At 39.9% G+C, this 25,065-nt stretch overlaps 1 protein-coding gene across 1 annotated transcript; it reads right to left on the reverse strand.

Annotated features, from left to right (window-relative positions):
- Window positions 1-1,781: 1,781 nt before the first annotated feature.
- COPS3 (COP9 signalosome subunit 3) lies at window positions 1,782-24,442 on the reverse strand. The gene is made up of 12 exons (XM_004684520.2): window positions 24,277-24,442; window positions 21,045-21,174; window positions 19,116-19,228; window positions 18,974-19,023; window positions 17,474-17,566; window positions 15,712-15,891; window positions 12,753-12,893; window positions 11,301-11,474; window positions 7,430-7,516; window positions 3,275-3,388; window positions 2,346-2,426; window positions 1,782-2,026 (listed from the first exon to the last, which is right to left on the reverse strand). The coding sequence occupies exons 1-12, from the start codon at window positions 24,329-24,331 to the stop codon at window positions 1,973-1,975; spliced, it is 1,272 nt and encodes a 423-aa protein (XP_004684577.1). The 5' UTR covers window positions 24,332-24,442; the 3' UTR covers window positions 1,782-1,972.
- Window positions 24,443-25,065: the final 623 nt, after the last annotated feature.

Raw genomic sequence — 25,065 nt, forward strand, 5'->3', positions numbered from 1 at the left:
ACTCGTAGTTACTAGGAAAAACAAACTCGGGAAGTCCCGAGACAACTGTTAGATCCGCTAAGGAACACCAGCCCGCTTGGACCACAGAAACACCCAGGATGCAAAGTTGTCATCTTCTGACACCATCAAATAAATATATTACAGATATTCAGAACTTTTCTTTAGAGGGTGCTGGGGCTAACGTGGCTAGTGAAATCCACTGGTCTGGTTCCAGAGCCCTCACTTGTGTTTGCGCGGGGTCGTGGGGTGAGCCAGGCTCTACTTCCTATTCCATCCCTCTGTGATTCTATCTTCCACTCTTAATCCCGGCCAATGAAGGCTGATCATAAGTAAATATATTCACGAAGTAATTTGCTGCTGAGACTTAAAACTGTGAAGACTATCTTAACTATGACACAGATTCAGCAAGCAGACTATTCAGCACATACATGGTAAAAACTGTTCAAAAACAAGACACAGATCTAACCAGGGGCCATGTCTCTCAGAGGCAGCAGTCTTATATTCTCTTCTTGGTAGTAACAAAGGACACTCATCTTAAATGAAGGTTTTCAAAAGTAACTCCTGTCAAGAGAGTTGTTTCTATTTGTATAGAATGAATAACAGATTATCAGGCATTGAAGGGGGGGGAAAAGTCCACCCAGGTAGTAACCTCAGGAAGCAGATACCACTCTTAAGGCTTGGGGAACAAAGGGAAGATTGAAATTAGAATTTAGTAGGTTGGAGACCTGTGTGAGTAAGAGAGACTGATATTCCTTGGGGGTATTGGGGCTATGTGGCTGATTCTCGGAATGTGGGAGACAACCTGGGTTACTGCAGCTGCTGCAACCATCCTTTTCAGGATGAAGTTGTAAGTTGTTCAACAGGAAGCAGACTGCATGGAGTCTCTTTTTCCTGGTCTGCCTCTCCCCCACGCCCACCCCAATAAATCAGAAAATAGAATTCACAGAGATGGGTGTAAAGCTGAGGTACAATCATAATCAATATTCCATCAATCCTTTCCTTACTTTCATCCATAAAGCTTTATTGGAACATGGCCACACCCACTCATCTATAGTAAGGCTGCGGCTGCTTTCCTGGGGCAAAGTTGGTACTCAGATAGTGACTGGGAGAGCTTCCTACTAGGGGCCACTTTTTAATTGGTTTCAGTGTTTCTTTTTGTAAATAATGAAAAGGTGGTTGACAAACAACTTGACACATTTAAAAGTGAATGTTCCTAATAAGGGAAACTTCAAGGCCCAAAACTGATGTGGTTTAATCTGACCTACTTCCCAAAGGTATCATTCTTGGGCTAGATCAGCAAATCCTAATCCACACATTTCAGAGTTCTGAAAAGGAGGGACCCTGAATAATCAAAAAGCAACTGTACAGATGAACTAATCATGCTTCTAGAAGAAAAACCTGAGAAGTCTGGAATCTATGTCATAAAAAGCCATTCTCACTACAAGAGGGTAGCACACACCAAAGGTTAAAGAGCCCAACATTATCTCTTTAATCCACAATTCTAAATAAATTAATTCTACTTATTAAGAATCAGCTGCTGCCTTATGGATGTTCCTAGCCCCCCCCCCCTTTTTTTTTAACAATTCTAGATTCAAATTTTCCCAAAAATCCTAAAATCTGTTTCTGTTCACAATGGACATTTTCTTTTAAAAACTTGTTGGAGGGACAAAGTGATATAGAGCACACATCAATATTCAAGTAGTTCAAAACAAAAATGTAGATTTAATGCAATAACAACATTAATCTGAGGATAAATAAATCCACAACAGATTTTAAAGTTTAAATTTTTTTCCTTTCTTTGCAGAGAGAATGGTTTTCTGAAAGCACATAAGACTGAAGATGTCAAAACAAAACAAGATGTAATGTTTTAATGTCCAGGTGAAACAGTCTTGGTCTTCCCTGCTGCCCTCCTAACTCCTGTCACTGGCCATGGTGATAGCTTCTTTAGTTTCACTCAGGATGGATGTCATTTTCAAGAGTAACTGGATGGTTTGTTTCCTGAATCATCTTCTTGTGATCCCATGCTCTGTAAAGGAGAAAGTGAGTGTACTTTGTTTGCCTTTGCGAGGGTTTCCCATCAGCCCCCAACAAACACTCCTAATCCCTCCCAGAGGCAAGCAGTAGGTATACAATGGAGAAGCAGTAATTCACCTATGTATCCCTAAACAGACTTCCAAGTCATGTGAAAATGCTCTAAAAAAGTTTCTCTGTAAATTCAGTGATACAGTTTTCAAGAACTTCTAATAATAAAAACATTTAATCTGAAATCAAGTTCACGTTGATGATATGGGAACATCCCTCCATTAACTAATCCATTTCTAGTTAGGGAGGGTCACCTTAATCACCTTTTGCACGAACTGGGGATTCACTGTTATCTCCTGGTCCATGGCCTTCAGTCGCTCATCCAACTCGATGCATTTCAGCATCTGTGTTGATAGACATGTTTCTGGTTAGGGAGCAGGTTTAAGTCAATTACATCCTTTTAATCTAGACTACTAACATGGGTGCTACAGGTTCACTGTGTATCACCTAACATTCCAGTGCTATGTACCACAGCACCCCAAAATCAAATACATTAATATCTTCTTCTGAAAAACCTAAAAAAAAGTTCAAACAAGTAGGATAAACATTACACATCGTTTCAGATAAGATTCACCATTAGATAAGTTACAAAAGCCTCAGTTTTCAGAGTTTTTTAAAACTGAGAGTTGCAAAACAAGGGTTGTGGAGATACATTATGCTATAATGAATTTCTTTTAGGTTTCTGAGATTTAGTGTCTAGTTTAATTCATTCTCCTTATCAGAAGGAGAAAACAGACACACAACCCCAGCTCAGGCTCAGACTCCAGCGTGCCACTCAGGATGAGATGACTCACAGGATGAGATGACACTCTGTGGCTCTTAGCTACTGCCTGAAGGGAACCTCAGGACAGGTTGTTTCCTAACCTCCCAACTGGAAACTATATTTTAGCACAGAAACAAGACTGGAAGTGGTTGCTGAATCTACACAAAATTGTACTGCAAGGACTTTCAGATGCTTTAGGAATTGAAGGAGGCTTTCGTGAGCTAGACAGGACATCTAATCTATGTTTATAACTATATGGTGAGTTTTAAACAGCTTTTTTTCTGAAATTAACTTTCTAGGAAGTAAAATGTCCATAAGTTGGGAACTACCTACACTGAAAACTAAGATCATCCTGGAGCACAAGGTCCAGATTTCAAATAACATCTAGCACATCAATCAAGAAAATAAAAGCCCAATGTTCATATTTACCTCTTGATCAATGTTATGAAGCATGGCTGGGTTATTATATTTTTCAGGGTTATCATGGAAACTGACCATACCATCCTTCTGATTAATACTTGCAAAAATTTCACCATCTTCTATCTATAAAAAAGAAACCAGGGAAGCATTTTAGATCCAAACACTATATGAAATATATGGTGATATAATCAAGGGAAAGCACAGAGAGTAATATATAAATTTATGTGTATTAAAAAAAAATTTTTTAGGCCCTCCCTGGTGGCGCAGCGGGTTAAAGCACTGCACTAAGAAGCTTAAGCCACTTCCGCATGAGTTCGATCCCTGCCTGCCCCAGAGGAGATCCACATGGCGTGGCAGATCTCTCCTGACCCGCCTGCTGCTCCCCTCAGCAGTGTACTTCGTAGATCTGCCTGTTCTGCTCCCCACTCTGTCTCTGGTGAATCCTCTCACCCTCCGCCCTCCGCATCTCTGGCCTGTACCCCAGTTCTGTATGAATAAATAAATCTTTAAAAAAAAATTTTTTTTTAAACATTTATTTATGCATATTTAAGTGCAGGGGTGGTGAGAGGATTCACCAGAGACAGAGTAGGGAGCAAAAGAGGCAGACTGACTGAAACACATTGCTGAGGGGAGCGGCAGGCGAGACAGGAGAGATCCGCTGCACCATGTGGGTCGCTCCCTGGCCGGGGATCGAACTTGTGCTGATGTGGCTGCGGCTAGCTTTGTAGTGCTGTGCCATTGGAGAGGCCCCTCAATGCAATCTTAACCAAAATCCCCAGCAAGTTATTTTGTGGCTACTGACAAACTAATTCTGAAGTTTGTATGGAAAGATAAAAGACCCAGGACTGTCAACACAATATTGAAGGAGAGGAACAAAGGTGAATCACTGGCATTACCTAACTTTAAGATTAACTGTATGGCCATGTTAACCAAGATAGTGTGGTGTTGGCCAGAAAAAAAGAAAAAAAGAAGAAGGTAAGTAGGTTCATGGAACAGGACAGAGAGCCCAGAAACTGATGCCCATAAATGCAGTCAATCGATATTGACACAGACTTTACACCCTTCATAAAGATGAGTTCAAACTAGATTATAACCTAAATGTAAAAAGCAGAATTATAAAACTCCTAGAAGAAAACAAAGATATAACACCAAAAGCACAATCCATGAAAGAACTAATTGATAAGCTGGACTACATTAATAGTATAAAATTGCTCTGCAATAATGTCAAAGAGAACGAGAAGACAAAAATATTTGTAAAAGACACAAAAATATGCAATGAACTTTACAAAAATCAGTAAGAAAACAAACCAATTAAAAATGGGTCAAAAACCTAAACAAGACACTTGATCAAAAAAGCCAGATGGCAAACAAGCATGTGAAAAGTTGCTCCAGTGTTAAATGTCATCAGGGAAGGGCAAATTAAAACAGCAGGGAGGCCCTCCCTGGTGGCTTAACAGGTTTACATGCAGCACTACGAAACTAACCAAAGCTGCTTCAGCACAAATTCCATCCCTGGCCAGGCAGACCTCTCCAACTAGCCCACTGCTCCCCTCAATAATGTACTTCATCAACCTGCCTGTTCTGCTCCCCACTCTGTCTCTGGTCAATCCTCTCACCGCTCTTGTACCTCTGGCCTGTACCCCAGTTCCGTATGAACAAGTAAATAGTCTTAAAAAAAAAAAAAAAAAACCAGCAAGGTGATGACCATTACACATCTACTAGACTGTCTAAAATCTGAAACTGACAATACCAACTGATAAAGATGAGAAACTCTCATTCATTGCTGATGGGATTGCACAATAGCATGGCCATTTTGGAAAACATTTGGCAGTTTCTTACAAAACTAAACATATTCTTACTACATGACTGAGCAATCACATTCCTTGTATTTACCCAAAGAATTTTAGAAGATGTTCACATGAAAATCTACCCCCAGTTTATAGCATCTTGATTCACAATAGCCCAAATCTGGAGGCACCAATTTTCATTCAGAAGATAAGTAGATAAAACGTAGTATATACAAATGATTGGATATTACTTAGTGCTAAAAAGAAACTACCAAGCCATGAAAAGACATGGCAGACACTTAAATGCATGTTATTAAGTGAAAGAAGCTAATCTAAAAAGGTTATTTTCTGTAGAATTTCAACTTTATGACATTTTGGAAAAGGCAAAATTATGGTGATATTAAAAGGAGTGATTGCAGGAATGGGGGAGAAGGTCGGGGGATAAAAAGTTAGGGCACTGAGGAATTTTAGATTGAGAAAATATTCTGTAAGATATAATAGTGGATATACATTATTATATTTGTCCAAACTGATAGAATGTATACCACCAAGTGTGAACTCTAATGTAAGCTAAGGACTGATTTTCAGTGCAGATTCATCAATTATATGCCCCACTCTAGAAGATGTGAAAATCAGGGAGACTATGCATGTGGGGGTTGGAGGCAAATGGGAAGTCTACCTTCTGCTCAAGTTTGCTGAGTCTATTCCCTACTTTATATACCATATTCTAGAGCAGGATTTTTCAAATTTGGCAATATCGACATTTTAGACTGGAGAATTCTTTGTGGACTGTCCTGTGTGTTGGAGGATGTTTAGCAGCACTCCGGCCTCTACATTTAAGTAGCACCCCTAGTTGTGACATCCAGAGTGCCTTAGGACACCAGATGTACCCTGGCAGACAAAACACTCATGGCTGATCAAGAGTGTGCCAGGGCCTACCTGGGTTGGGTCAAGCACTGTTCAAAACCCACCCCTCCTTTGATGTCCAAACCCACCCCTCCTTTGATGTCCAAAGCATGTTCCAGCTTGTATGTCTCCTGGCTGTTTTCCTGATGACTAATAGATTTCTTCTTACCCACCACTAAAGTGTGAGTTCCTGGGGAGATCCTGTACCATATTCATTCTAAGCCATTTGGGGTTAGCAAGGTGCTTTTAGCAGGCACTCCAAAGTTGGAGTGAGTTTAAGTTTGGAGTGAGGTGTATGTTTTGAGGGTTAGGTTAAAAGAAACAAGTAACTCAAAATTTTTGTAAACAGAACTCTGAAAGTACTCCATTTTCACAATGAAAATAGTTTTGTTACTGTATGAGCTGATGTGGCATTGCTCCTGAAATCCCAGGGGTGATCATCTATGGAAAAATGTAGGTTGCTGGGGGCCTCCCTGGTGGAGCAGAGGTTAAAGGTATAGCACTATCAAGTAATCAGCAGCCACTGCAGCACAAGTGTGATCACAGCTGGCCAGGGAGCTGACCCATAGGGCACAGCAGACCTCTCCTATCTCACCTGCTGCTCCCCTCAGCAGTATATTTCACCTGTTCTGCTCCCAACTTTGTCTCTGGTGAATCTTCTCACCTCCCACACCTCTGGCCTGCACTCCAGTTCTTGTATGCATAAAGGTAAATCTTAAAAAAGAAAAATAAAAGTAGAATGCTGACTTTCCACACCTCAGATTTGCCTGACCTGGACTGAGGATATAGGTTTTTTATTGGTGAATCAGATCTGTATAAGTGAAAAGGGCAGGTACATTACAACTATCAACTTGAGGAGTTACTTTGCAGTCATCAAGTCATGCTTAGTGACTTTTGGGGAGTGGGAAGATGCAACGGAGAAGTGACAAATAGGGTTATCAGGTATTCTATTAATATCAGTATATGGTCTCTTAAACTGGGCATGAGGGTATCTGTTCAGCATCCTTTGTGTCTGCTACTCTGCATGCAGTCATGGGCTTATATTGATCCACCAGGAGCTAGCTCAAGTGAGACCGCAATCCATGATGTCACTAAGCACATGGCCTGGTCGAGCAGGCCTTCTCAGTGCAGGTGGGCCTGGCCCACACACAGGAACATCTTTGACTTTATCAGGGATCAGCACATCCAGTGTATGCCTCTTTGTGCATCTGAAATATTTTACAAGTGTTTAAATGTTTGCAAAAACTCTGACAATGGCAATATAAATAAGAACAGAAATAACGGAACACAACTGTACGTATCATATGGGTACATGTAACTGGAAACTCCATGAAGTAAGAAATCAAAATGACCATAGTGGTTGACTATGGATGGTCCTTTCTCCTTTTTTAAAATTTTCTACAATAAATATTTGTCACTTCTTCAAGGACAAAAATGCACTCATTAAGTTTTCAAAAATAAAAACACTTACCATGTGTAGGACATACTTTTCTGCCTCCTGAGGTCCAGATAATTGCACACGACTTGCCATATCTTGTAACGATAGTGTTAAAAAGGTCTGAAATTCAGAAGTAGAATTAATCACAGGTAAACACAAATGAAGAAAGAAATTTTACTAAACGTACATAATTCTATTGAGTTGTTGATATTAAAAATTTGCTTTCCATTATTATACAAAATTACTTTTTTGTTTGTGATGGTGACTTGAAATTGATAAAACTGATGGTTTTATTTTTCAGTTTTCTACAGGATCAATGCCTTTAGCAGTATATTCACATACTTTCCTATGTGTCTGAAGAGACCCATGGAGGTTAGTGCTGCTTTGGCCACACAAGATGGGAGACCACCTCACTGTCCATCAAGAGAGGACTACTTTGCAGTTGTAAGACTTATTAAACAGAATGAGGGCACTTCACTAACATATCCAAGATATGTACACTGTTAAATATAAAGGGAGCTGCAGAGATGCATATAAAACAGTAACATCTATGTGAAGAAAAGGGAAAGGATATGTATGTATGTGCTTGTGTGCACGTGTGTGTGCTTGTGTAGAGGCTCCGTAGGGATGATCAACAAGCTGGTGATACTTGGTTTGCCTCTAAGAAAAGAAATAGAGTACAGAGAAAGAAAAAGGTTGGAGTTAATAGGAACTGACTAGAGATACTGTATCTTTTGATTTTTATATTTTAAATGTATTACTTACCAGGGCCTCCCTGTTGACACAAGGGGTTAAAGCACAACATTGTGAAGCTATCCACAGCCACTGCTAGGATGCTGACCAAAGGGTGCGGCAGAACCCTCCCATCTTGCCTGCTGCTCCCCTCAGCAGTATATTTCAGTCAGTGTGCCTGTTCTGCTCCCCACTCTGTCTTTGGTGAATCCTCTCAGCCCCCACACCTCTGGTCTGTACCTCAGTTCTTATATGCATAAACAAATACTTAAAAAAAAATACTTATCGGCCCTCCCTGGTGGCGCAGCGGGTTAAAGCACAGCACTGAGAATCTAAAGCCGCTTCCTCATGAGTTCGATTCCCGCCTGCCCCGGAGGTGACCACATGGTGTGGCAGACCTCTCCTGACCCGCCCGCTGCTCCCCTCAGCAGTGTATTTCGTTGATCTGCCTGTTCTGCACTCCACTCTGTCTCTGGTGAATTCTCTCACCCTCCACATCTCTGGCCTGTATCCCAGTTCTGTATGCACAAATAAAATAAAATCTTAAAAAAAAAAAAAATACTTATCAAAGAAAATGAAAACATCACATTCCTCTCTCAAAATTCAAAACAAAAATATGTAAATAAATGGGGGGCTAGGAAGAAACACAGGTTTACCAATGCTTTGTCTGGAACCTGATGGAAATGTTCCCTTCAGGAACAAATTAAAAGAGCTCTTCTTTTCATGGCAGCAGGGAATTATTTATAACAAATGTATTTTCAGAGCAGAGTGTGTTAAAATCTTATCTCGAAAATTCAAGTAAGTCAATGGCAAAAAAAATCTACATATACTTAGCTCAGAGTTGTATCCAAGAAAATGAAATTATTATTAATTTTAAGAAGTACATAAGAAGTACATAAGAGGACTCAAAAGTAAACATTTCTAAATACCAAAATTATGATTTTTCCTATTTTTGAAACCAATAAAAACTTCCACCTGAGTATCCATCAATAAAGAACTGTTGATTAGGATTAATCTGTGTAACAGACTATAATGTGAGGTAAGATATAGGCTTACATTGCTATGGGAGAGGGTTAAGACATATTGAACAAAAAAAGCAGGGTACAGAAAAGCATGTAAAACATGATCCCAATTACATTTCATTGGGAGCATTATATATAGAGAGAGGCAGAAAAGAGGAATCCAGAAACATGTCTACCTGCATGGCAGATTTATCGCCCAGCACCAACAACTCGTTGTGCCCAGCTGACTTCCAGCTAGTAATGCCATGGGACACAGTTCCCACCACAACACTGACATCGAGACTCCTTGTAAAGATTTTGATTTTTTGAATATTGAGTAGAAAGACTAAGAATGCCATTAACAATTCCCCCCTCTTCTATTGTTCTGGCTCAAAAAGCAAGAGCCACCATCAAAGACTTTGTCTTCTAACTAGACACAGCCCTGTCCAGCAGCTAGGATGGCCCTTCCCTAGGTGACCTGGGCTCGCGGCCCCCTGTGAGTCAGCACACACATGATGCAGGACAGTGATGACCATGGAGTCACTGCCCCAGCACTGGACTGACCACCCACAGCCCTTCCTATTTGGTCAAACTCTTGTTCTGGATTTATCCAATCCAAAAGAGCAAATTGCACTTTCTGACAATGATTTCTAAAAATATAAACTAGCAACTTACTCCAAAGTGATAGACTGTGGCTGACTATTTCACAAGAGAGTTAGTGACTTTATTGCAGTGATGCCTACTTACTACATTTAAGTTCTAATTCCTCATTTAACTTTTACTGAACATTTTCTATTATTTTTTTTAATATACACTTTTTAACCCTTGTTAACATTTTGATTTTTTTTATCTAAACCTCAAGTACTAGTCACAAACAGGATGCCCCTCATTTTCAATGGCTGCAGGTTATTTAACTAGTGGTTCTGTAGGCACCTGGACCAAATAGAATTCTGTGGGCAGAATTAGGCTCTTACTACCTTGAATCTCTTAGATCCTTGTCTTTTTTGGCCTGTGGATCCAACTGGTTTTTTTCTGGCCAACATGTTACATTTGTTTCTGATCTTTCTTGACTTACTTTTCTCTTTCACATTCATTTTCCTCTTACAAATTAGCTTTTTACTAATTTTCTGGCTTTCTATGTTAGTCAGGCAGCTCCATTTATTCTCTCTGAAGTATTTAGGAGTTATTGCTCTCCATCAGTGATCATATCCTCACCTTTCTTCCTCTCTTCCTTGAGGAGCACTGTTCTTGCCTGGGTTACCTGTCTCTCCATGCCGCTCTCTGCTCTCCTCTCTTTTCTCCCCCAGTTTCCCAAGGTCTCACAGTGACAACTCCATCACCTTTCCTATCCTCCATCAGAGCACAGTGACCCTCCCATTGCTAGGTCCCCCCAGCAAGAGACACCCCTATTCTTGCCCCTCCCTTTCCTCACCCCCAACTGCTGCTATGGAGCAGAGATGTGCACAGGGAAAAAATTCCTGTGTCGCATCAGCATGAACTGTCTCTGCCTACACTACTTTAAAAGAAGAAAAAAGCAATCCAGTTAAGTTGCTTAGTCAGTCTCCTATTACTTGCAGCATAAGCCTTCCTAACTCAAGTAGAATTTCATCTCTCTTCTTTTGCTTTATGAACACTTGATAAGTAGTATTTCCTAGAAACAAAATCCATCAGGTTATTTTCACTTTGAAAGTGAAAATAATGTAAGTGGTTTATCTCCCAGAATCCAACTGCACATAGCGCATGCAAGTCTTGCCTGGGTAGTAATGTCAATCAGACTGCGCTCAAAGGAAAAATTCAAACGGGTCAGCACAACCTGAGAGGGCCCAAGGCCAGTCACACGCACTTCCACCTGAATCAGTAACCAATACCCATGTGCCCAGGGACTACTTCCCTCTCACGAGCTACCTTTCTCTGCCTCCCCATGTAGCTGTATCTCCTACCTGTGTTCCTTTGCACCTGTTCCTCTTCTCAAATACCCTGCTCTAGCCCTGAAAAGACCAAAAGGATAAATCAAACTATTTCTAAGAAATCAACTACAAGAACTCCTTCTTAGTAGAGAAGCCCTTCACACTTTATTCCTGTGCCTGCTTCCTCAGTGCTGAGTAGGAAAATAGAGGAGAAACAGCCCTGTGGGAGTCACGAGATGCATCTGGGAGCAGTATCTTCCTTACCTTTGTTAGCCGCTGAATATTCTTCTTATAAAGAGAGGACAAGCATTGCTTCACCAGACCCATGTTGTTATCACGAGTAAAAGTTTCGCTGTGCTTGTTCACCAGATTGCGGAGTTCTGAGGGATTATTGGTTGAATAAACTTGTGCTAACTCATGGTATGCATTGCTAAGAGGCTAAACATTTGAAGGTTGGGAAAAAATCATTAAAACATTAGAGGAATTTGTAAAGAAAGCAAAAGAAAACATGATACTATATTTTGAACAAGTACATTCAATACCCTATGTTGTTTTAACAACAAAGTTGTTATTTACCCAAAGCAAATTCCTCGATTTAGGACTAAAGATAGACATTCACCATGGAGTAATTTATTGTCAAGAAAACTTTGTGGCACTGAGCAAATAACTGCAGAGCAAGTGAAAGCACACCACGTTTAGTAAAGGCAAGCGTGTCTTTATTCCTCTATCAGTGGCTCTTTTTCCTATTGGTAATTATACTGGGAAGGCAGTGACATTTCCATCATCCTCAACTCTGTCACACACTATACATACACCTCACCAGGTGGACCTCAACTCTACTTCAGCTAGTAAGAAAGGAGACAGGAACAAAGTGAAGTAACAGTGGCTGAACTGGAGGTGCTTTAGGCATTTTATATATGTTAATCTCTATTTAAAAAATTAAGAAATTGGGGCAGTGGTCCAAGAGAAGCACAAATAGAAACTAGATTCAACCCCAGTCTACTCTGGTCTGTGTTCTTTTCACCATTTATAATGCACTCATAAGCTACTAATTCTTATGAATGATGCCCTTGAGTCAGAAAGAACCTCGTTTTATTTATAAAAGCATTTTTTCCAAACTCAAGGCCAACTCAAGAGCCACCTGAAAGTGCCTTGGGAGTTCTCCAAATGACCTGAGTACTGTTACAAGTCCCATTACTCTTCATGGGACTTGAGGGAGCTCTCTTTAACTACCTTCCCTTCCCATGTCCGTGACTAGACAGTCCAAAGCCCTGGAAAACAGAATAGGGCTCTTTACGACACTTGGATCTCTACAAGACAGCATACAAATCTTCTCATCAGGAAGATTTTCAAACTATCCTGAAATCCCGAGTTTTGTACAAAGAAGAGCAGGGTAAAAATTATCAAACCGATCATAAACTTTTAACATGCATGGCTTTATTTTTTTAAAGCCATGAGCATGTATTTCACAAGTAGAAATGGATTCCTGAGAAACAGCCCCAAACAAGAGATCAGAGTATGAACTGGATAGAATGAGAGAATCTGCCACAATTACAGCTTCTAGACACTCAGCACACAATTAATACTTGTGTGCTAATTTGAAGATGTCAAGATTGCTAAATCACTACAAAATAAAATTACAGAGCTATGTTTCACTACAATTTCTTTATAGACCTAACAAGGCACCTGAGAAAGCAGTTTAAATTAAAAACTCACCTTAATGAATCTTCCCACAATTTGAGATGTATATTTCGGAAGCTGTTGTACTTTGCCAAGTAATATCAAAGAAACTAGAATATACTTTTTATATGATTCCAACATGATATGACTGACCGCCATGGCAGGGGTAGTTATAGCCTGAGTAAGAGAAGACTGTTTATAGTGTGATGAGAACACACCAGAACAAGTCACCACATAGACCACTTTAATTAAGGAAACAATACTTATATTAAGTGCCTTAGTAGCAGTATTAGTTTTAAAATGCCTCTGAGATACAAATCACTCCCTATTCTCTCCACCCCATAATCCAAGGCAACCAACTTCTCCTTTATGGCTCTGCCTGGTATGGATATTTCATATACATGGCATCATAAAAACTTGGTCTTCTGTCATTATCTTCTTTAATTTTACATGTTTTCAAGATTCATCCACCTTGTAACTTGTGTCAGTTCCTCATTCTAGTGTATCAATATACAGCACCAGTCACTCCCCAGTCGATGGGCATCTGGGTTGTTTCCACCTTACCCACTGTCCACTATGAGCGACGCTGCTGTGAGTATGAGTGTGCACACTGTTGTGTGGACCTTTATCTTCACTTCCTGTGGATATATTCCTGTGAGTAAACATGCTGGGTCATATGGTAACTTTATGTTTAACAATTTGAGGAACTCCCAAACTGTTTTCATACTATTTTATGATCCCAAACTGTTTTTGTACTATTTTACTTTATTTTTTTATTGGCAATTATGATGGGTTCCAAATTCTCCACATCCTTAACAATACTTGTTACTACCAGCTACCTCTTTTCACATTTTATTCAGTGAAATGGCATCACACTGTGGTTTTGTGTTTCATTTCCCTGATGATGAGAAATGATGAGGATGTTGTTGCGTCTTTATCAGCCATTTTATCTTTGGAGAAATATTAAATTTTAATATCTACTACTGAGTTACAAGAGGGCTGTATATTCTGGAGGTAAGCTTATTATCAGAAATAGTATTTGCAAATACTTTCTCCTGTTAATCTTTCCTTTTCTTTCTCCTGGATTTATGAAGGTGAAGAATTGAAAACTATGACACCCAAATGTTAAAACACCCAATAAGCACAGAAGGATTTAGGTACACTGTAACACTATTTCAACAGTGAAACAGGGAGACTCTACTTACATGTCCATCAATCAGGCACTAGTGACCAGCTAATCTAATCCACAGAATGATAAGAAGATGGAGTCATTTTTAGTTTGGTACAGTGCTGTAAGATGTGAATTTTTTCCAGTAAGTACATCCTTCTTTTGGGCTTTTTTTAAAAAATCATCACCTTTTGGAATTAAGGTACAAATACCATCTATAATTGCATGCATATCATTAAAATACGGGGCAGGAAGACTAACCTAGGTAATGCCTGTTATTAAGGCAAAAGTGGAAATAAGTGTACTTTTTTTTTTTTTTTAAGATTTATTTATTTCTGCATATAGAGCTGGGGTATAGGCCAGAGGTGCAGGGGCAGTAAGAGGATTCACCAGACACAGAGTGGGGAGCAGAACAGGTTGAATGACGAAGTACACTGCTGAGGGGAGCAGCGGGCAGGTCAGGAGAGGTCTGCCATGACATGTGAGTCAACTCTGGGGTGGGAATCGAACTCATGCTGAAGTGGCTTTAGCTTCTCAGTATTGTGTTTTAACCCGCTGCACCACTAGGGAGGGATGGAAATAAGTGAACTTTTGGGTCAAAGGTTTATGTCTATAGATATTGAGCATTTTTTTAAAACATTTTAACTATTCATGATAGAGATACTTTCTAAGCACATTACAGTTTGCTGCCTACATTCTCTTCATATTTCTAGATTATCAGCTACAGTAGGTCATTAAAATGCAATCCATTTCTGCAGCTCTGAAGTATGTGTTTATCAATTTTCCAGCGGTTACCTTGAATATTTTACCTGCCTAGATACATCCTTTAATGATACTGTTTCTGCTCACCAAACCTTCTCTTGCCCTTCTTGAGCCCCTTGGCAGTACTTGTCAACCCCCACTCACTGAGGCTGTGCTCAGTCAGATGTTTGTGTGTGTACAGATGTGTCATACTTCAACAAAATTGTGAGCTCCTTAAAGGCGAACCTATGCTATTAATAAAACAGGAACATCTGATGAATTAGTCTGACAACATTGGTATTAGTTAATACCGTAAATCTTTTTTAGATTGTTGAGAAAACTTTCAGCATATCCTATTAAACTGTGTAGTATTATCTCCTAACATAAATCATTATACTGTCATAGACAAAAAAGGAATTTTTCATTGTGTACTTTGAATTTTGAACCATGAGACTAGAGAATATTTCACTTATTAAAATATATAAAACTTGGGACTCTCCCGTATGGTGCAGGGGATTAAGCACAACATTATGAAGCTATACACAGCCACTGCAGCACCAGTTCAATCCCCGGCCAGGGAGCTGACCCACATGGCACAGCAGACAACTCCTTGTCTCATCCACTACTCCCCTCAGCAGTGTATTTCAGTCAATCTGCCTCTGTCTCTGGTGAATCCTCTTACTGCCTCTGTACCTCTGGCCTGTACCACAGTTCTGCATGCATAAATAAATCTTTAAAAAATAAATAAAACGTAACAAAACATCACATATGGCTTTAGAAGAAGATATTTCAAAGACCATTCAGTTCAATCTCATGCCCACACACAAAGGAAGCTATGAAGATGGAGATGTACAGTTAGGGTATAAGTGGCAGAATCTAGATTAGATCCCACTAATTATTGGTCCTCTTCCCTCCACTATTATTGCCCCAACTAAGGAGCAAATAACCACCATTTACTTTATATAGCATAGTCTTTGAAAGAATCTCACCTCAGACTCACAGGCTCTACCCCCTTATAAGCCAAGAGGGTCTTCTTTTATTACACGAATTTAAAATAACCCCAGGGACATTTAGAGAGATGATTACCTGTTCATAAAAGTAGAGTGCTCTTTCAAAATTCTTCAGCCCAGTATAGATCATTCCTCCATAATAATAATAACATAAAAAGTGCTTTGCATCGTAGGCTCCATTCTCTTTACAGATATCCATCATGTCCACATCAAGATATGGTAGGGCAGGCTTAAAGCATTTTGCCAGCAAACAGAGCTGTGGAAATTTTATATTTTATCATCATTTTAATTTTAACTTAAAAGCTCTAGAGAAGGAACAAATTCATATTCTAGAAAGCTCAAGGAAATTATATTTTGTTTTATATTTTATTAAGCAAAATGATCTACATGCTGATAATTACTCATTTTCTTAATCATTCATATTAAAACAGCATTTCTTTACCAAAGATTAAGCAGCTATGAGATAAAGTACTACATAGGGCCCTCCCTGGTGGCACAGTGGGCTAAAGCACAGCATTATGAAGCTATCTACAGCCAGTGTAGCACGAGTTTGATCCCCTGCCAGGAAGGTGACCCACATGGCACAGCAGACCTCTCCTGACCTACCCGTTGCTCCTCTCAGCAGTGGATTTCAGTCAATCTGCCTGTTCTGCTCCCCATTCTGTCTGATGGATCCTCTCATCCCCCGCACCTTTGGCCTGTACCCCAGTTCTTGTGCACATAAATAAACAAATCTTTAAAAAATAATTAATAATGATTTTAAAAAAGCACTACATAGATGAATCAAAGTCCACCTATTTCCCATTTGTTTAGAGATATGCAAACAAGTGTGTCTTTTTTCTCCCAACTGAACTAGTGGAAAGGAAATAAACCAGCATGGTGTGGGAGGGAAAAAAAGGGAAATCTTTTCTTCAAGTATTCCTTTTCACTTTCTGAATCCTTTTACTTCAGTGTTTATAGGCAGTAATACAAGTCAAGAAAGCAAGTACATGTCTCTGGACGATGGTGGTACAAACTCACTATGCAGTTAAGATTAAGATTAGTACACTTTCACTATATAAATTATGAACTTAATTACAGTTTTAAAAAAATAAAGCAAAAAGAAAAAAAAAGTAAACCTGTCATCATTGAAACTAAAACATACATTTGAAATAATCCATGTTAACATGTTATTCATTAAGGAAACAATCAAAAAAGTCCTCAGGACTGGTTAAATCCATATTATGGGTCCCTTTGCAGCTGTGAGTCATTGATAGGAATATTCTCCAAGATTTATCAAGCAGAAAAAAGTAAAATATATTAAGAATGTGTATATACTACTACTATTTGTGTAAAAAATGCACACAGTTTGCATGGATGTTTATTAAACTATCTTTGGAAAGATACACAAGAAACTACTAACGCTGGCTTGCTTTGGAGAGAAGAGCGACAGGTGGCTAGCAAGCAGTTTGTTTGGGACAGCACATTATCTACACCCTCTTTTTTGTCTTCTGGTTAGAAACAAGTAAAATAAATAACACTTCATGATGTAAGAAGTTACCGTGTTTATTCTTAGGTTCTACAATTCCTGAAAAATGATTTGGGATTTTAAAAAACATCATAAACATTAATTACACTATTCTGCTCGCATCACAACTTTACCAGCTGAGCCCCATTCTATAGTTTCCATCTAATAGCCTCCTGAAAATTCCTTTACTAATATAACAGAACATATTACAGCCTCCACTAAATTACCTTTACTTAACTAACTTGGTGTCAAACAAACCCACAACCAACCTTCCTCCTCTGGATCACTGATTTACACTCTGGATCGGTGATTTACACTCTGGATAACTTACCTGGCAGAGATCAGCATGTATTGAGGTCAGCTGGTTTGTGTTCATCTGCATCTTGTCTATGGCTTGCTTAAGGATGCCAATTCCTCGCAGGGGCTGTCAGAAATGACATCTCTTTCAGATAAGTTCTCAAAGTTGGCAGGACATTGGATCTTATGTAGTCACTTACAAATAAAAAACAACACTAATTGATAGGTTCCTTTAAATAACAATATGAGGTTTCCATACTCTTTCAGGAAATTTCTGTCCCTATCAGTCAAAAAATGTTTCCCGAAGCTATCATATTTGGAGTAATTTTGTGTCATTTTTTAAATCATAGAGCTAGTTTCACAAAGATCAGTAATCAAAAGCAGTATTATAATATTTTCTCAAGAGTTCAATATTTTCACAAATAAAAAGTAGTTAAGCCTTCCACCCTAGATGAATGCTACACTAAATGAAACTTAGTTGTGGATAAGAAAGTTAGCATTTCCCAAGGGACAGTCTAGATATCACCTACAAATTTTCTCCAACACCTTTTACCTGATAATAAATTGCTTGAAACTGATACCACAAATTATAAATGGACTGTTTCTTGCTCAGATTATAAGTAACAAGGCCAAATTTCAAGTGAGATACAGTTTCTAGCTAAGAGATGTGACTAACAAAATAACTGAGTAACTTAACATGGTGTTTTCAATAAAGACTTGTGGGTTTTTTGTTTACACCAACTCTTACGAACCACAATTTATCCAACAAAACACCAACTGGTTCTTTCTGTTTTCAGTTGTCTTCAACCACTAATCTTAAAGTTCATTTCAAATCAAAAAGAAATATCTAAATTAAAGGTCTGTTCCAGATTAAAGGAGACTAAAAAGACATGAAAATACAAGCAACTCTTAATGAAGTTTCATGTTATAAAGGACGTTGCTGAAACTGGTAAAGTCTCAATGTGACTACTTATTTATTAAATGCTTAGGTCAATGCTCACCTCCTAAACACAGTGATCATTATGTTATAGTTACATGAGAGACTGTCCTAATTTTTAGGAAACAATCATTAAAGTCTTTAGGGCAAGGGACATCATATCTCCAATTTAGTTTCTGACAGCTCAGAAAAAGAAAAAAGATAAGCATCTAGAGAATCTGGGAATTTTTTATATTAATCTTGCAACTTTTTATAAAGCAGAAAAGTATATTAATCTTGCAACTTTTTATAAAGCAGAAAAGTAAAGGTTTAGACAAACAAAATAAGAAGCATTTACCACATAAAAGACATTAGAAGGGTAGTTCTAAAAACTAGAGGCAGCAGCCAATAGCAGTGACCTCTCCTGGGGACCACTTCTCCCACATCTCAGGGTCCTCACCTGATGTAGGGGCTAGCTGTTCTGACAGCATATGCTTTGTGTGTGCTGAAGTAACCACATATATGTAAATGTTAGGATACCTGGAACCTTAACAAATTAGTTCACTGTGTAAGTTAGATATATGAAAGAACTATAAATACTTAAATAACATTTCTTACCTGTTTTCTTTCCACAAGCGCATTTGTTAGCTGATGGCAGAGTCCAGCAACTAGACATAGTAACAAAATATTGAAAATATAAATGCATTCAGTAGGAATGAACAAATACATTTAGTGGAAAAGAACAAAATGTTCAGCTTACAAGTGTCTGTTGCATATCGAATGTGCTCCCCATTACAAGTACTGATGAAAAGCTGAACCTGTGAGAATAACGTTTCGAAGTCAGGAACACTGGGCATAGAAAACTTCACAAACCTAGAATAAAGAGAAAAGAACCCATTATCTTGATAATTTGTTGGGGGGTGGGGAGACAGTGAGAAGGAAGGATAAATGTGGAAGCAATTTAGGCCAGAAGCCCACCTGTTTCCAAAGTTCTATGAAATTAAATGAGGCACAGGGTTTTTTAAAAACGAAGAGCCATAGTCTACAAGATTCTCGAGCCTGATTTCTTTGTATAATCGAGACAGAAACACAGCTTAAGAAATCTTCACTTACTGCATTGTGGTTACAGAGTACTTAAATGTGGCTTGCAAAACTAAGCAACTACATCTTTATATTTTTTAAAAGATTTATTTATTTATGCATACAAAGAACTGGGGTATAGGCCAGAGGTGCAAGGGGTAAGAAGATTCACCAGAGACAGAGTGGGGAGAAGAACATGCAGATTGACTGAAATACACTGCTGAGGGGAACAGGGGCAGGTCAGGGAGAGGCCTGTGGGTCAGCTCCCTGGCCAGGAATCTAACTCATGCTGCAGTGGTTGCAGATCATTTATTTCATAGTGCTATGCTAAAGTACCCAATGCACTACCAGGGAGGGCCTTTATTTCCTCTTCTTTTTTTTTTAATGAAAAACAAAAAGATTAAGCTCACACCTTTCTTACATATAAAATTTTAATATACTAGCTGTTTCCTGCATGGTTTGTCTCCTCAGTTATGATCCACAGTACTGACATGTAGGAATATGCAGGTGTGGACTCAAAGACCAGCTTTATCTCCAACATTGTGGAAAGAGACTATACATCATGGGGTGCTGCCCTGTGCTCCCCTATGCCACTTGGACAGAGCCCAGGAGAGTGATCTCATTGGGTGTCAACATTGGATAAATCTTTATTTAATTATCTACATGTAAATTACCAGATATGGCATATTCTGACAGTTTCTCCTCTAAACTTCCTGACACATATCTTCATCTATGAGATCAACTGTGAGTGAAGACAAACCCTTACTTTTAGGTCAATGTTTTCAAGTTTGTTTATATTATTTCACCTTTCATGAAAACTCTAACACCCCAATTTATAACACTAGAACATCAAGGAAAAAACCAATTCTACGGTCAAATACAAAAGGAGAAACACCAACTGAAATAAAGTCTGTTTGGTTTGATCTTAAACAACTTAAATTTAAGAAGGTATCTAAAGCAATACCGCTTTGTATCACTGGTAATTTCATTCAGCATATTCCATTGTGCCCCATTCCACCACTCTTAACTTATTTTCTTCCCAAGTTAGGAAATGTGGATGGGCCTCTGATGCCACAAGGGGTGAAGTCTCAGCATTATGAAGCTATCAGCAGCCACTGCAGCACAAGTTCAATCCTGAGCCAGGGAACTGATCTACATGGCACAGCAGATTGCTCCCTGAGTGGTGTATTTCAGTTGATCTACCTGTTCTGCTTCCCACTCTGTCTCTGGTGAATATGCTCACCCCTGCACCTCTGGTCCATACCCCAGCTCTTGTATGCACAAATAAATGAAATAAATCTTAACAACAAAAAAAAAAAAAAAGAAAGAAAAGAAAGAAAATGTGCATGAACTAACTGAAGAAGTAAACAAAAGCCTTATAAATGCAAACTATATTACCCACAGTTGAAAGAGCCATTCATTTAAAAAATTCAAAATGTGTGTAAGTTATGAGCTGGGAGAGCAAAATGTAACTACTAAGATGTAACTTTAGTTTCACAAAAGAGCTCAATGCTGTTTCCGGGGTTTACTTTTACACCAAAAGAAAGAAAAAAGCCAGAAAGTGCATAATGTTCTTAACAAGCACAAAACTATAAAAGAGACTGCTCACAAAACAGCAAGGACACCCAAGGAATGCTCCTGTACATCCAGAGCCCCGAGCACAGTGTCCAAATGGGATAAGTTCTTCGCAAGGAGTTCCCCACTCTTGTTGATCAGTTCACAAAGCTGAGTCATTTGGCCTGTAAAACAAGAATAACAATCACTGAGTTATAGCACTAAGCAAACTGAAGTCTACTCATAGACTTCATACCTCAAAGCAAGAAGTGCCTGGTTTTTTATATCTCCTTCATTTCAAATGAGGACCCAAAGGGCCAGAGAAGTAGCCTCAAAACCAGACCTTCCATTTCCCTCTGGCCCAGAAAGTCTCCGTTTCCTCTATTCTCTTTTCTAGCTCCCCCTAGTCAGACATGAACACATAACTATGATAGTGCCACCACCTTCATCTCCCTCTCTATATCTAAAATGTCACCAAAGATGATTTAATTTTACTTCATAAATGCCTCAGTTCTATTCTTTTCACTCCCTATTTTAATGGACATCCTCATCATTTCTTGTCTGGGCTACACTGTAAAAATCTTCTAAATGGTCTGACGTAAATCTTCTAAATAGTTTTACTACTTTTACTTTTTTCTCCTCCAACCCATATTCCATATTGGTACTGGTGTGATCTTTATAAAATGCAAAGTCAATGCCATTACTCTGATAGCTTGAAGTGATATACGCCTCAGTTTAGTGATATTCAAACACACGCACTTGAACGTGTGCAAGCCACACACACAAACACTGCACCCTCAGACTGCTCTCCTCAGATTTCCCTTTACACCCCTAATCTTTGTTCACCCCAAACTCAGAAAATTCAAACATTCCATGATCTCTCACATTTCTGCCTCTAGAAATTCTGTTCTCCTTGCTTAGCGTTCCTTCCTCCACTTCCACCCCTACCTCCCTGCATTATTAGACTCTTACTCTTCCTTTCATACTCAGCCTGGGCCTTCCTGGACCCTCACCTCACCCCCTCCCTTTCCCTTAGCACAACTGTGCTCTCTGCACAGCAGGGATTGTGGTGGTTAAGTAATTCAATAAAAATGCAGATGGAGACTGTTTCCTTTCTCCAGCTTCAGAACATACTACCTGCTTAGCAGCCAATCAATCAATCAACAAGTTTGCTGAATTAATCTCTTAGTTGATCCACTGAGTTTTCCCCCTACATTGCAATGTTAAGGTTTAACAAATAAAGCACAGAGTCTAATTAGGTTCAAATTGGTAATCTGAAGTAGACTCACTGATTTTAATGGGTTATTCTGGTAAAACATCTCAGCTACACTCCACTACTCCAAAATTTCTCTATCTTTCTGGAGATAGTAGGCTGATGTCTGTGTGTGTGTATATATATATATATGTATATATATATGTATATATATATGTATGTATATATATATGTATATGTATATATAAATTAGTCCCACAGACTAATTTCTTTAGTTTCTTCCGTCAGTTTATTTACATTTTGAACTTCATAACGTCTCATGTTTCTATATTAAGTTTTAATATTCAACAAAAATATTCATTATTACCACATATGACCTTATTAGTTATCAAGTTTCAAGATAGTAACACAGTTGAACTGGGAAAAAGCCAATTCACCATCTTATTATTGATTTCATTAGCAAATATGAAATAGTTTCTTCCAGTTAAATAATTTGCCTTTCCCCCACTATTTCAAATACATTTATAATTTCAAATACCCAGAAATATTCTAGTTCATAATTTTCTACCTCGATTAAATAGCCAAAACTGAGAAAAGACTTAAAAGCTGGTTCACTATGAAATTATCAGATAGTTAACTAGTGCAGGCTCAAAAGTAAGTTTAAGTGCCAAAGGATACATTTGAAAGAGCCCAACCAGAGAGATGTGGCAAATGAAATTTCCTCCAGAGGAAGCTGAAAATTTTGCTATTCCCTCAGTTAATGGTAATGTTAGAACATTGCGAATAAGAACCACAAAACAAACTGGTAGAGAGCTGAGGTACAACAGAAGCCATGAGCAGTGGAAGTAATCGTTTTTTTATCTCTGCCTGACATACTCTTCCTGTGTTTTACACAGAGTATGCTTGCAAAGCCTTCAGGTAAGGGACTCTACCTGATGCTCACAACAGCCATAGTTCTGTTTTGTAATTGAAAAAATTGGCCCAGGGAAATTAAGTGGCTCACACATAAAGTGACTGAGACAGGATTTCAACCCAAATTTTCGAATCACACATCTCAGCAAGTACAAATTGTTTATGACACAAATGGTTTCTTCATTCACATAAATTACAAGTCTGTAAACCTAATTTCTATCGGTAAGGGAAAGGCAAGACAGCTATTTCATTAAGCAGAGCAGTTAAAAGTTACAATGAGGGCCCTCCCAAGTTTAACCCATTAACAATAATTTGGCCATTAACAATAATTTGCAACTTTATCAACCGCGCTGTTCCAAATACTTTTACGTGGTTTCTCTAATTCAATTTTAACAACTATGTAGAGGGGCTTATTTTTATCTTCCAGATAGAACAACTGAGAGTCTGCATAGCCTGTAACTAATTACTTTAATTCTGAGCCCAGGGCTCTGTATTCAGGTGATGAGAAGAACCAAAAAGCATGGAAATTATGGGTAAAGTAATGATGGTCAAACACTACCCCCAGAAATGGCGTGCTGCGGTCGTGATTTCTCTCTGCATTTTGTAGGACTAAAATAGACGTAAAGGTTTCCAGAGCCCGGGCGGGACAAGGCGCGCCCCGAGCCAAGGTACCCAGGAAGGATTCGCCTCGCGCCTGCTGCCCGCGGCCTAGTCTGAAGGTGGCCAGGCAGTCTCCGGGACAGACCAGGCGGAGCACCAATCACCGCAGGCAAGGGAGGTCCGACGGGCCAATGGGCGCTCGCAAAGGAGCTTGCCGGAAGTCACCGCCCCCAAACTGTCAAGCGCAGCGCCGGGGTAAAAGAGGCCCAGGCTGGGGGGAGGAAGGTGCCGGCGGCCCGAAGGAGGCGAGTAGCTCGGATAGCCGGGTGGAATGGCCAACAGGCACAGGCAACAGAGTCTGAGGGCGCGAGGGGGCTATCTTAAATTCAGCCGTGCTCGCTCCCGCCCTGATCTAAGCACCGCGATCCCGAGCCCAGCCCCAGAGACGAGCTCGGGATTAACAGGGCGGCCCCGGCCCTCCGCGTTGGAGGCTGGGGAAACAGGCCCGTCCCCAGGGCCCAGAGGGTCCGCCCAGGCTCAGCCCGGCGGCCCAGGGCCTCACCTTGAGCCGAGAGCTGTCGGACACTGTTCACGAATTGCTCCAGGGCAGACGCCATGTTTCCCCCGGGCGGCCCGAGCGGCAGAGGCGGCTCGCGCGGGAAAAGGCGGCCGCACTGGGAGGAGGGGCCGTGACGATTACCAGAGGGCCTAAAGAGTGACCTGGCGTCACTTCCGCCAGTTCAAGCACCGCGATATCTCACCTACCTGGGAACCGGTTTCCATGGAAACGATTCGGCTGCCCCAGGCTGGCCAGACGTTGGCGTCCTTTCCTACTTTCTTAGTTCTGAGAACCCATGACATTTTGTCTCTGTGTTTAGTGAAGACAGTGGGCAAAGGTTTAAACAACTCATAATTAGGCACATATTTTCCAGATTTTGCTGGGACTGGTCGTCTCGTTTCCCACATGGCCAAATCCTTCAAGCTTGGCGAATGGTCACCTCTTCCAGGAGGTAGAACATTGACCCCGGAACCACACAGGCAGCCTGGTATCGAATCCCTTTTCCATCACTATTTGACTTTGGGCAAATTATTTTTGCCTTCTTCTGCCGTCTGTAAAATAACTACAATGGGCCCTCCCTGGTGGCGCAGCAGGTTGAAGCACAATACTGAGAAGCTAAAGCCACTTCCGCATGAGTTCGATCCCCGCCTGCCCCGGAGGTGACCACATGGCGCAGAGGACCTTTCCTGGCCCGCCCGCTGCTCCCCTCAGCAGTGTACCTCATCAGTCAGCCTGATCTGCTCCCCGCTCTGTCTCTGGTGAAACCTCTCGTCATCCCTGTGCCTCTGACCT

Source organism: Condylura cristata, unplaced genomic scaffold (assembly GCF_000260355.1).
Source record: "Condylura cristata isolate star-nosed mole 26May11 unplaced genomic scaffold, ConCri1.0 scaffold00017, whole genome shotgun sequence".
NCBI lineage: Eukaryota > Metazoa > Chordata > Mammalia > Eulipotyphla > Talpidae > Condylura > Condylura cristata.

Bases quoted from the DNA above. Each gene is read 5' to 3' on its own strand.
- COPS3 (XM_004684520.2), bottom strand. From the start codon at position 24,331: ATGGCGTCTGCCCTGGAGCAATTCGTGAACAGTGTCCGACAGCTCTCG. The intron at 11,475-12,752 runs GTGAGTTTTTAA...TCAAATGTTTAG, and splicing joins TTGTGGGAAGATTCATTAAG to CCTCTTAGCAATGCATACCA. The intron at 2,427-3,274 runs GTAAATATGAAC...CTATCAACACAG, and splicing joins TTCATAACATTGATCAAGAG to ATGCTGAAATGCATCGAGTT.